At 36.1% G+C, this 12,967-nt stretch overlaps 1 protein-coding gene across 1 annotated transcript; it reads left to right on the top strand.

Moving 5' to 3' along the window:
* Window positions 1-209: 209 nt before the first annotated feature.
* On the top strand, window positions 210-11,004 carry slc6a14 (solute carrier family 6 member 14). The gene is made up of 15 exons (XM_077529622.1): window positions 210-331; window positions 1,023-1,170; window positions 1,262-1,393; window positions 3,151-3,312; window positions 5,284-5,398; window positions 5,489-5,621; window positions 6,278-6,418; window positions 6,611-6,746; window positions 6,843-6,935; window positions 7,027-7,152; window positions 7,240-7,349; window positions 7,427-7,526; window positions 8,149-8,258; window positions 9,652-9,819; window positions 9,899-11,004. Exons 1-15 carry the CDS (start codon window positions 278-280, stop codon window positions 10,049-10,051), a joined length of 1,881 nt encoding a protein of 626 aa, XP_077385748.1. The 5' UTR covers window positions 210-277; the 3' UTR covers window positions 10,052-11,004.
* Window positions 11,005-12,967: the final 1,963 nt, after the last annotated feature.

Here is a 12,967-nt window from a genome sequence, read left to right on the forward strand (position 1 = left end):
TTGGAGAAAAAAAATAAAGCCCAAGGCCCAACGGGTTACCGTTTAGTTTGAATAAACTAACAGCTAGCCTTTCCGCTCTGTAGCTCGTGTAATTCTGAGACAACACACCAGACAGGTTTTCGGACAATGTTTAGTGAACAACTTGAGGAAGAGCGACTAAAGATGTTGGATTGTTTTTGTTTGGGATCATGAAAATGACTTTGTTTGGCTGCTGGTGGATGACGGTGAATTGACTGTGAGTGAGTTTGACTTCTCACCAACTGAAAGCGGCTGCAATATGGGGAAAACTGGCATCGACACTCCAAAAGATGAGCCCATTCTAACTGATCAGGTGAGATGGGAAATTCTATTACATTATTAGTATGTTTTTTTTTTGTTTTGTTTTTTTTTGTCATTTGGTGCTATTTATAATAACATCAGCAATGAACCACAATTCTTGGATTTGTCAAATGGAGTCAAACGTCACTAGTTTTAATACGGTCAATACATTTTAATTGGTGCAACATGTTTCAAGTCTCCCTGAGAAACCAAAGTAGATTGATGAGCAGTAATAAATAAATATTAGATACAAAAAAAAAATACTGTGCAAGTAGTGAGTGGAATGTTTCTTCAAATAAAATGTTAAACGTCTTCCACAGTAAATACATTTGTTTTCATTCAAATCTTTCATTGGATAGTGGAAGGGGAATTGATGTAGTTGAGTGTGCATATTAGATATTTGTTGGTAAATGCATTTACTGTAAAAACAACGGATCTCTTTCGACCTTGAGGGTTTCACGGCATCATTGACAAACATTTGCACAATCCATTCGGTTCCCCTGGCTATTATTACACCTTGTTTATGTGTATCTTTTGTTGTTTATTTAATGCTTCACAGCCAAAGCAAGTCATCATTTTCGACAGCTTCTCACAGGGAGACAAACAGATTCACATTTACTGACAAAACACATTTACTGCAGAAGTAATGTTGAATGTAATATATAGATTAGTTCATGGCTGATAGATGTTGCGTCTCTGTGCAGGATCCTCCTGAGGCTGAGGCCGGTGATGAGAATCCAGAGCGTGGTAACTGGACCAACAAGACCGAATACATGCTCTCGTTGACCGGTTACGCTATTGGTCTGGGAAATGTTTGGAGATTTCCGTATTTAGCCTACAAGCACGGCGGGGGTAACAATTCCTCATTGCAAATACTTTGAATGACATTGATAGAGTATGTGAGGGTTACAAATGGTAACCGTCGTTTCTATCCTTTGAGCAGGTGCCTTTGTCATTGCCTATTTCATTATGTTGGCTTTGTTCGGGATTCCTCTTTACTTTCTGGAAAGCGCCATCGGTCAGTTCTCCAGTCAAGGCCCGGTCAACGTATGGAGAGCTGTGCCACTACTTCAGGGTGAGCCTGTCAATCAAGGAGCTACAACCACTGGGCCATGAGCCATCATAATGGTGTGCTGTTGGAAATTATGTAATTTCACGTGACTCGTCCCAAAATTATTCCCATCTGAACTATCCGTGCCATATAGCCAATCAAAATGCATAGAAAGTTTCAATTTCTGGATTAAAAGTGAATGAGACACAGCTGCCCACCACGTAAAAGAAATACAGAATATAAACATACTTAGTTTTACAACAATACTTAATCAAATGTATAATTTCATATTTACCTGTGAATGAAATAGTGACGTGTTAAAAATATATGTCAACATTTGAGAGCACTTATATAAAAATTGGAACTTTATTCTAGTTTCTAAAACTAACTAGAATTACAGAAAAATTTTTGTTTTATCTTTATCTTTGAGAATTAATATCATACATGAACTTTCAGGGTTCATTTTAACTCGACTCATTTAAATGCATTTACAGTAAAACAGGAAGATCAAACAGCCATTTTGGAATTTTAGTGAAATTAATTTCATTACATAATACTTTGTGATATTTTTTCCAATCATGCCAACAAATAGTAATCTATGTATATCATTTGTGAATGCTGTTTGAGGCAGGAAATCCGTGTTAATAGCTACGCTAAAAACACTCCCTGCTTACTAGGGGTGTGAATTGCCTAGTACCTGACGATTCGATTCGTATCACGATTCACAGGTCACGATTCGATTCGATGCCGATTAATCCCGATACGAATGGTCACGATTCGATACCGATTAATTCCGATACGAATTTATAAGTCGATTGTTGCGATTTTTTTCCATTCAAATTTAGAAAATACTATCAGTAAATTTGTACATGTACACTGTAAGATTTGTATGAATATATTTATCTAAAGCTTGAGGCTTATAACCGTGAGCCACTGTACACAAACAGTTTGCAATCTGTTTCACATTTGAACAGTATTAAAATAAAAATATTAAGGCTTAATGTGCCGTTCATATAACATTCTTCCATGCTCAAGGTGCGAATCCTAAAAAAAAAAAAAAAAAAAAAAAAAAAAAAAAAAAAAAAAAAAAAAAAAAAAAAAAAAAAAAAAAATCGATTCTGCCGATTATTGAATCGATTCGAGAATCGCGCGATGTAGTATCGCGATATATCGCCGAATCGATTTTTTTTTAACACCCCTACTGCTTACTATGCATATTGTCTAATAATTGCTTATTTTCATACACATCTATTACATTTTTGACCTTTGTGCTGCTGGGAAATGAAACTCGGGACCTCAAGTAGGCTATTTGTGGAGAAATCTCAAAATAGACATTTTCGTGCAAATTGTACATTTTCTTGTATATATATATATATATATATATATATATATATATATATATATATATATATATATATATATATATATATATATATATATATATATTAATTGTGGATTAACACAGATTAATCACACTATTAATTTTGACCGCAGATGATTATTTTTTTTTTTTTAGCTGACAGTTAATGGTTACGTTAAAGGTAGCAAAGGTTGAAAAAAAAATCAAACTGAATTTAAAAAAACAAGTCAAAATGAAATCAAAAATTCCTATACTAAAAAAAATGAAAATGAAAACACAAACAGAAAAAATATGTTGATGGATCATCTCTCTTATTGGATAGAAGAGATGCTGATGATTCATTTAGCATCTGTTGATGCATGTTCCATTTTACATTTCACCATCGCCTGCATGCATACTGACAATTCTGCCCCATCTGCAGGTGTCGGCGTTGGAATGATAATTGTAGCCAGCCTGATTGCAATATACTACAACGTCATTGTGTCCTATGGCTTGTTCTACCTGTTCTCCTCCTTCCAGTCTCCTGTGCCGTGGTACACGTGCCAAAGTTGGGGCGATAACAACTGCAGCGACACGTCTTTAGGTGCTCTACAATACTCTGCATGCAACTGAATATGAAATGTTTCATTACAGTGACGCAATACACAAAGGGAAAACTTTTCTTGCAGAACTTCACAAATGTATTTTAACCTCGTCAACCTATAATCCTTGTGCTGAAGAGCCTTTTGAAATGTTTGAATAATAGCTCTTTTGAAACAGTGAGTTCCAGACTTTAAACACAACCTGCAGTGATTACTGCTCTCAATGCCAGAAAAGAATCATTATTAATTTTGAAGATGTGTTGAAAGATCACTGTTAATTGTTTGTCAAATAATTTTTTTACTTCTCTGAACACGTTTTAAAATGGGAAATAATGAACATACTGCAGATATACAATTAGATTAGAAAAATATGAGGTTGACATTGTACATGCTAGCTACCCAGTTGCTGCTCGTAACTGGGGAGGCGCAAGTTGCTTAGCATATTTTACAATCAACTGGGAAAGTGGGGAGGGGGTTAGTTTGACCCCTCCCTCCACAGTCAGACGTAAATCAAGCCACTGAGGCTGATACGATGACATCATCAACAAGCGTGATCCCATTTGTCGAGTCCCAATATATACGGTAGGCCAATTACAGTCTCTACACCCACCGTACTTGACTATTTTGCAAAAACGGCTCATTTTCCCCCTCAAAACTGTATTTTTGTTTGTTTGTTTGTTAATCAGGATCAGGGTTATCATAGTTTTGAATTTTTTTTATTTTAGTTAATTAGTTTTCATGGTGGTTCTGTTAGTTTTTATTAGTTTTAGTTATTTAATAAATGCTTAGTTTCAGTATTAGTTTTATTTTTCTAAATTACTTGTCCACAAAATTAAAAACAAACAAACAAAAAACAAACAAACAAACATGGGAGCGATGTCATCTGAAGGTGCTTTTCTATTGGCAGCTGCAAGATGGCGTCACTTCTGTGTGACACACTTTCAAACGTCCTTATTCTGGTTAATATAAAAATAAATCTACTTAAAATCATATTTAAAATCATCCCCAAAAGGCTACCAAAGACTAAAACAAAGGACATTTTTGCTATAATTATAGTTAGTTTTAGTTTGTAAACATAAAATGTAGTTTGTTAGTTTTTGTTTTAAAAAAAGCATTTTCGTTTTTATTTTATTCAGTTAACAAAATTGTGTCTTGAATTTTCGTTTTGTTTTTTTTTTCCGGTGAAATAACTTTAATCAGGATATAAATACCGAGGGATGTTCGATACCACTTTTTTTCAGACCGATACCGATACCAACTGCCGATACCAGTAGTACATTTTGACAAATAAATAAAAAAAAAAAACTAAAAGATATTTTTAAACAAATATATTTCCTTTAATTTTGACAAAAAAACAAAAAAAAAACAAAAAAAAAACAGCACAGTCACTCTTCAATAGTCTTAACGCTCAAAATAAAACACAAAAATGCTCTTTTAGTTTAAGATTCACAATTTTTAAGTATTTCCAAACCGGTGAAGTGTTGGTGAAAAACTGCTGCAAGCTAGCGCCAGTTACAGGCAAGGAGGACTCACTTAACGTCTTCCCCCTCTGCCATCAGTCGCTTGTACTCGTCTGCGTCACGAGTACTCGAGTACTTGAAAAAAGGCTGGTATCGGCCCGATACGGATACCTGGTATCGGTACTCGCCCATCCCTATAAATAACTATTCTGGAAATGCCTCCATTTCCTTTACAATAAGTGCATAAGTGCCAATGTTCAGCCCAATCAACGGGCCTTTTCGGCGGATATCAAATAAATAAATATTCACATGGCTTTAAATAGTGGCAGTAAATTTCAGATGTCGGCTGAGGTCGATCGAGGTTCATTTATATCCAAGGTTTTATCTACTCATGGCGGCTTCCATTGAATTCCCTTCACTGGTAATTGTGATTGCTTTGCGGGGACTGCACACTGTTAGCATCAATGCTTCCTGGGGAGGAAAGCAATTGACTCATCATCTCTCCCTCTGTAGTATATTGCAATAGCAGTGGCGCTTTAGTGGCCAACTCGACTCTGGACAACACAACTTGTGCTTCATCTGACCAGATCAAACTTCGAGCGCAGAGCCCCAGTGAGCAATACTGGGAGTAAGGATGTTCCCATTCACGTCTTCATAAACGTATGCCCGCATTAATTGATGTCTCAGTAAATGAGAAGTGCCTCTACCTCTTTCTCAGTCACGTGGCTCTGCAGAGATCCGGTAGCATCGAGGAGACGGGTTCAATAGTTTGGCACTTGGCTCTCTGTTTGCTGCTGAACTCCATCCTTGTTGGTGCGGCACTCATCAAAGGAATCAAGTCATCAGGAAAAGTAAGTCTATGTCATATTTCACTTCTACATCAACACCAGATCTATAAAAAAAAAAAAAATGTATTATGTATAATATTTGTTCTAAATGTACGATAAAACGTACAATAACATGTTTTTTTTTCCAAGTTTCATACTCTTAACAAAAGTGGACAAAAAATTCTAAACTAATAGAAATATAGTCATTGATACAGTAATTTCATAATTCATAAAATTTAGTTAAAATTAAAGTACTGTACTGTAAAAAAACGAGTGTGATATTAATTTGTGTTGAGGTCAATTTTCTGCCACTAGATGGCATAATTGCATTTGTAAGACATTGGTGACAGCTCACTGCATTTTTCTTTTCATATTAAGAGCTCACCAATCTTTAATATGAAGTAACTTGTGAAATTCTGCGAATTTTATATATTACATTATATATATATATATATATATATATATATATATATATGTATATAATAGTTACATATTACCTCTTCCAAAAAGTAATTGAGTTAGTAACTCAGTTACTGCCTTTTAAAAGTAATTAGTTACTCATCAAGGTAATATCTTTCTCTTATGTTTTATCTTTTGTGTTAGCGATGTTTATAATTTTGGCCACCCACCACCGGATTTTACCTTTGTTGCTGAGAATGTATGTACTCGTGTCTCTGCAGGTTATGTATTTCACGTCTGTGTTCCCATATGTGGTGCTTGTGATCCTGCTGATCAGAGGCGCAACGCTCGAGGGAGCCAAATATGGGATCGACTTCTACATTGGTGCTCAATCCAACCTCACCAAATTGGCAGAAGCAGAGGTACTTATTGGCATAACTCAAAATATAAATGTTCACCTCTCCAGTGGTTGATCGCAAAACTTAGAAAATGCCACAGAACACATTTAAAGCTAAATTGAAGTTCAGATTGAACTGTGATGCTGAGAACAGTTTGGCAGTTGACGTACCATCTCTGTAGCTGTTGTGGTAAAACAAAGACGTGTTTGTTTTTAGGTCTGGAAGGACGCCGCAACTCAGACTGCATTTTCACTCTCGATTGCTTGTGGAGGACTTGTGACTCTTGCTTCTTATGGCAAGTTCCACAACAACATGTTCATCGACTCAGTGACCATATGCATCATCAGCCACGGTAGGCCAGCAAAAACAAATTTGTACAACTGGTCAAATTTGCTTCAAATGAGGCTTAAGTTGATTTGTGTGTTTAATGTCACCATTTCAATTCCAGCAATGAGCATTTTGGCAGGCTTCGCCATCTTTTCCATTTTGGGTCACATGTCCTACATCTATCAAGTTCCTATTGGAGAAGTGGTGAAAGACGGTCAGGCACTTGAAAATTGAAAAAGCATGAGTTGAAGATGTCAAAAACCTATGCTATGTGTTGTCTTATGCTATGATCTATTTTAACACAGGTTTCGGCCTGGCATTCATCGCATACGCAGAAGCCCTGACCAAACTTCCCGTTTCCACCCTCTGGTCAATCCTCTTCTTTTTCATGATATTCATTATTGGCCTCGACTCTCAGTTTGCACTTATTGGTATTCATTTGCTGCTACGTTCCCATGCATAACTTGACATAAACATGAAGTCTCATCGTTATTATCACCAATGTTGTCTTTGAATAGAGGTGGTCTCGACCAGCATCGCTGATGCTTTCCCGAAATCTAAACGGCGCTATTTAAGTGGTGGTTGTTCCTGTGTCTGCTTCTTATTAGGCCTGCCATTAGTCACAAAGGTGGGTCTGTGGGTAAGAGCTACTACAGCTAATTGCATTATTACAATGTTCATGCACAGCATGTGTCTGTTTAATAGGCAGGAATATACTGGCTGACTCTAATGGATGCGTGCATTGGAAACTGGGTACTGATCATTTTGGCTCTGATGGAGATCATTGGCTTCTGCTATGTATATGGTAAAATTGACTTTTTTTCCACCCATTCGCTGCCATTGACGACTATACACGTCAAAGATCCTTTTTTAGTGGATTTTACTGGATTGGCGGTGAATGAATGAATATAACTTGTTGGGTTTACATGTGTTCATTTCTACTCAACAAAAACCCCTAAAAAAGATTTGTCTTGTTCAAACATGGTAAATAACTAAGAAAAACATACAGTTTAGTCTAAAATTGACATTTTGAGGGGTATATTGGATTTGGAAATGATGCAAGAAAAGGTCAAAAGACTGTAAAAAAATGTGTTGACAAATCATTCAAAACTAGTGTGATTGTTTTTTACATTTCGGAAATTATTCATATCCTTGACATGTTCTAGGAAACGCAAGTTTTTGAACCATTAAAAAAGGCTCATGGCACCTTCTAACATAATCCAGAGCAGGACATTGGATATGCCTGTATTTAGAAAGCCTATGAATAATTTTGGCCAAGGAACAAACAAAATTGTAAAAAAAAAGAAAAAAAAAAAAGAAAAAGAACGCAGCAAACTTTTGCCACTTTATTCAATCATTTCCAGCCAAACAATACACATTCAACAAATAAAATGCATTTTAATTCTGCATGTGTGTATGTGTTGCAGGTATGAGCCGATTAATTGAGGACATTGAGATGATGTTGGGGAAAAAGAGCTTCTGGTTCTGGCTGTGGTGGAGAGCATGTTGGTCCGTTATCAGCCCATGCATCCTGTTGGTGAATACAATCTCAACATTTGCCTCACTGAGATCAGAACAGAAATGCGATCTGACGTGTATCGGTGATGATGACCATCAAACAAAAGCTCTGTCATCGCGCACGGGCATGAACACAGTTGGGGTGGAAGTTGGTCTCCAAGTCTCCAGTTCACATATCTGTGACTGAACTTAACCTTTTGATGATAAAACTAGGAAAAAAAAAAGAAGTAAAGCTACTCACTTTCTTTGTAAACTCCTGACAGTTTCATGGGTGTTCAATATGTGAGTGGTGTCAGTAATGCTGAAATCAATAATGTCTTGTATTACAATACAGAAATCTGAATTTTGAATCACTACTGCCACCTGTGGCCAAAAAATGAAACTACACAATCCTTTCTTCACGTACACAATGCGCACATAACGGCAACTATTGGCTGGAGTTTCCATTGTTAACAGAAGAAGATGTTTCAATCAATCAATCAATCAATCAATCAATCAATCAATCAATCAATCAATTAATCAATCAATCAATCAATCAATCAATCAATCAAGGCTATTGTAAAGATATTTATGGGGCAAATTGTTACATTGAGAAACTTTAATGAATGGTATTGCTTAGATCAGGGTCGGCAACCTTTCCCGTCAAGAGATATTTTACGGCAGATAAACAACCAAAAATCTATCCGAAACCGCAAAACATTTCAATTAATTTTTTCTGCTGTTTTTGGATTTGTTTTTGTAATTTTTCATACTTAGTTTTCCATACATTTTTTTTTTTTTTTTTTTTTTTTTTTTTTAGACTTTTCTGCCTTTCTGTCAAATTTTACATTGTTGCAATTTTGTGGACATTTTATGATAATTTGGGGAATTGCATGTTTTATTTTGGGACATTTCATGGTTACTTTTTGAATATTTTCTTTGCTGCCTTTTCTTAAATCACTTTTGTGATTTTTTTTGCAATTTTGTGGACATTTTATGGTAATTTTCTTGGGGTTTTTTTGTGCTTCGTCATTTTCTTGTCTGCCTTTTTAAAAACATAAATTTACTGACTCTTTTGGCAGTTTTATGTACATTTTACGATCCTTTTAAGGATTTCTTCTTTTGTTTTCGAACATTTTCTTTTCTGCATTTTAATTAATTAATTAATTTGGAAATTACGAAGACATTTTATGGTAATTTTCCGCCTTTCTTCTTTTGTTTTTGCATATTTTATGGTAACCTTTTGGATATTTTAAGCTCATCTGAAAATATTTTTAACCACCTTTTGTCTCTTTATTTCTGGCAACTTAAAATTTTTGAGTCTCACATTTAAAAAAAAAATAAAAAATGTAATTATTCATTTAAAAAAATATATATAAATATAAATATTTCAATATAAAGTGTTCCACTAACTGCTAACTACTGTTATTTAGGCCATCCTTGTGTGGTCTCTGAAGTCGGAAAAGCTGCCCAACTATGGAGGAGGAAACCTTCCAGCTTGGGCAGAAGCTCTGGGTTGGGGCATTTCTGCTCTCCCGCTCATATGGATCCTCATCATTGCTGTTTATAAGCTGGGCAGAGCAGAAGGAAACCTTTGGAAGGTGTTTTGGACACATGTTTTCACATAAAGGCAGACTGGAAGTTGTGACCTCAATTCATAACACCAACTTTTCCTTGCAGCGCCTGAAGTCACTCTGCGCCCCTTCGGAAGAATGGCGTCCTTTTCTGGACATCCACCGAGGAGAGCGCTACTCAGAGAAAGGCTGCCAAAAAAGAAAACAAAAAGCAGCCGATTCCGAACAAATGTCGATGCCAGTTTTCACTGGTTTGTGACAAAGCGGAAATGTCGCAATATTTGTGTTATTTGAAGATGAGCGCAATTTAGTCGGGGAAACCCTCCATTTTAAAATAAGCTTACTTGAGCTTTAGTAGGGGCGTGACATTATTCATAACACAAAGAAACCATCATTTTTTTCCCCATTTACTAATTCACATCCAAAAACGTATAAATCCGTTTTGTAATACTCTGTCCTTATCTCCCAAAAACACATTTATATGGTTTTTTTTTTAGAGCATACAGTAGGCTTTGCTACAGCTTCTGACATGAAGATGTCGCTTAAAGCGTATACGAGATCAACCAGGGCCATGTTGCAACAAGCTCTTTTTGCCAGTGTTTTCAACAGGTTTGTGAATAATGATGAAACTTAGCTATATTTTAATGCTAATTGCTGCAAAATGGAAACAGAAATGTACTTTTTTCTTTCCTAATGAAAGGAGACTAATAGATTGGTATAATAGAACAGAATATTCTTGCAAAATCAGGAAAAATCCAGTAAAACAGCTGGGAGTGAAGGGGGTTGCTTCTGTGAATGAGTTAAAGAGGAGTGAAAAGATGAAAATATATACTAGTGATGGGCGAGTAACTGGTATCGGGTCGATACCCAGCCTTATTTCAAGGTATCGGTACATGCGACGGTGGCCAATACCATTATCGGTCGCCCTCTTGTGGCCGTCTTACAAGTAGGAACGAGAAATTTGAAGAATAGAAAATGCTCTTAATTTCAAGCAATTTTCAGAAAAATTGATATACAGTATTGAGATATTTAGGTCTTTATTTAAAATTTACCCCCCCCAAAAAAGAAGGTTTTTTTGTGGAACTTTTATGCATCAACAGTACTAGTGGTATCGGTATTGGTGACGAGTCAAGAGTACTTGTACTAGTATCAGTCTGGAAAATGTGGTATAAATATCCCTAATTTATACACCTAAATAAAACCTCAACAATCTGCTGGTTCTCTGTCTGTAACCCATCATTGACTCCAAATATGGCAGCAGAAAGAGTGACATATAAAACAAGCTTATGACTCAAGAGTTTCAAGACTGCAGCTCAGTTGTTGTATCATCATTACATCAGATTCCATGCTGTGAAATAAAATAGTAACAATCAATTTCTGTCTTTTTCTCCATTTAGTAATCGCTACTTTAGATGCATGACATGAATTCACAGCCTGATAAAATATATTTTTAACTTTGCTAATATCATAAAAGCAGCACATTTATATCAATTTTATGCGGCGGTAATTATACATACTCAACTTACTGGAGCACTTAGCAAAGTCTTCCGTGTCACATTCACCATGGCAACCATGCGCCGAGAACCTGCAGATAAACATAGACCTGTTGCCACCACCCACGCAACAGTCACGCTCAAAACGTGCCATGAAATCTCTCTCGGAAATAATCCAGTCAAAGAATTATTGCACGTTTTGGATGAGGTAGGGCTTGAGGACGCTGAGTAACAATCATATGGTCATTTTGTTGGAGAAATATCATTGAAAGAAAGAGAAATGCAACTGTCTTAGATGGATCTATGATGTCACTATTTCATAAAGATGAAAAGTGCACACACTCGCTAGCCTTTTCTACTTGTGTTCCCTCTGCTGCTCCCCTCCACCCACAAACTGCAGACTTCTTAACATCCTGTTGTTATTAGATACTGCAAGCCGCAGCAAATGCCCATGTGCACCCCTCACATATGAACACACAGTACGTTATTGAGGTGTTTGTGTGTGGGTGCTTGTCCTTGAGCCCAAACATGGAGTCGAGTATGAGAAGAGCCACCTCAGTGGATATGAAAAACTCTCGCAGTGGGGGAAATAAAATGACATTTCCCCATGAAAACCAACAGAGTTTTGTACTTGGACTTCCTGCAACTGGAATGCAAATGTACACATTTGCTTTTCTGCCTTTTCTTCCTCTTGTGGTATACCATGCATACCATATCAATTCAACTCAACTCAATTCAAGGATACTGGTTGTAAAAGTGTCACAGAGTGCAGTGAGGGGTGTTATGAAAAGATTTAGAGGAATATGAAATTCCGTGTAAATGAATGTACTTACACGGTCAGGATTTTTCAGCTATAAACGATCAGTGAGTTTGAAAAAACTGATAACCGATCACCGATTCCATGGAGCAATATATCAATTTCAACAACTTTCATATTTAATCTATAGTCGACCGCTGCAATTTGCGGGCAAAACAATATATAATTGATGCTGTTTGAAGTGCATAGGGCAGGAAAAAACGTGGGATGTAACGATAAAGGCAATATCGTGATATCACGATATTAAAACTGACACACTATCGTCGTCGTTATGTCATGATATTAAAAGCAGCACATCTGTTAAAAAAGTCAGGTTGATTTCCATTTGTGAATTTCTAGCACCCTCTGGTGGATAGTTTTTTAGTGCAGTTTAATTTTCACAAGGCACGTTTTGGCCCTTCTATGTTTAAAATACACACTATTGTCTTCTTTTAGTATGAGCTCTCATTTTTTAACAATAATGTGACCTTTTTTATATCGCCAACCTCCCTACAATATCGTGATTATTATTAGTATCGTGACCTTCATATCGTGATAATATTGTATCGTGATGTTTGGATATTGTTACATCACTAAAAGAAACCCCCAAACAGTTAAAAAAAAATCACTGATAAACATTGAATGTATCATGTCTTATTTTGTGAAGCCGATTGATCGGGCAAATTAAGAATATTTATATTTTATATTTGAGTTATCATTATTTATTTATTTATATAATATTTGGATTTTTATATAAAAACCCGAATATTGCCAGTATTCGGGTTTTGAAAGGGTTATTGGCTGCATATAAACATACTCAGTGACCGTTTAAAGATCTTGGCGAAGACTCCAACTACACAGTCAGTCGCCTCAGAGTCACTGCAAA

The sequence above is a fragment of the Festucalex cinctus genome, chromosome 8 (assembly GCF_051991245.1).
Source record: "Festucalex cinctus isolate MCC-2025b chromosome 8, RoL_Fcin_1.0, whole genome shotgun sequence".
NCBI lineage: Eukaryota > Metazoa > Chordata > Actinopteri > Syngnathiformes > Syngnathidae > Festucalex > Festucalex cinctus.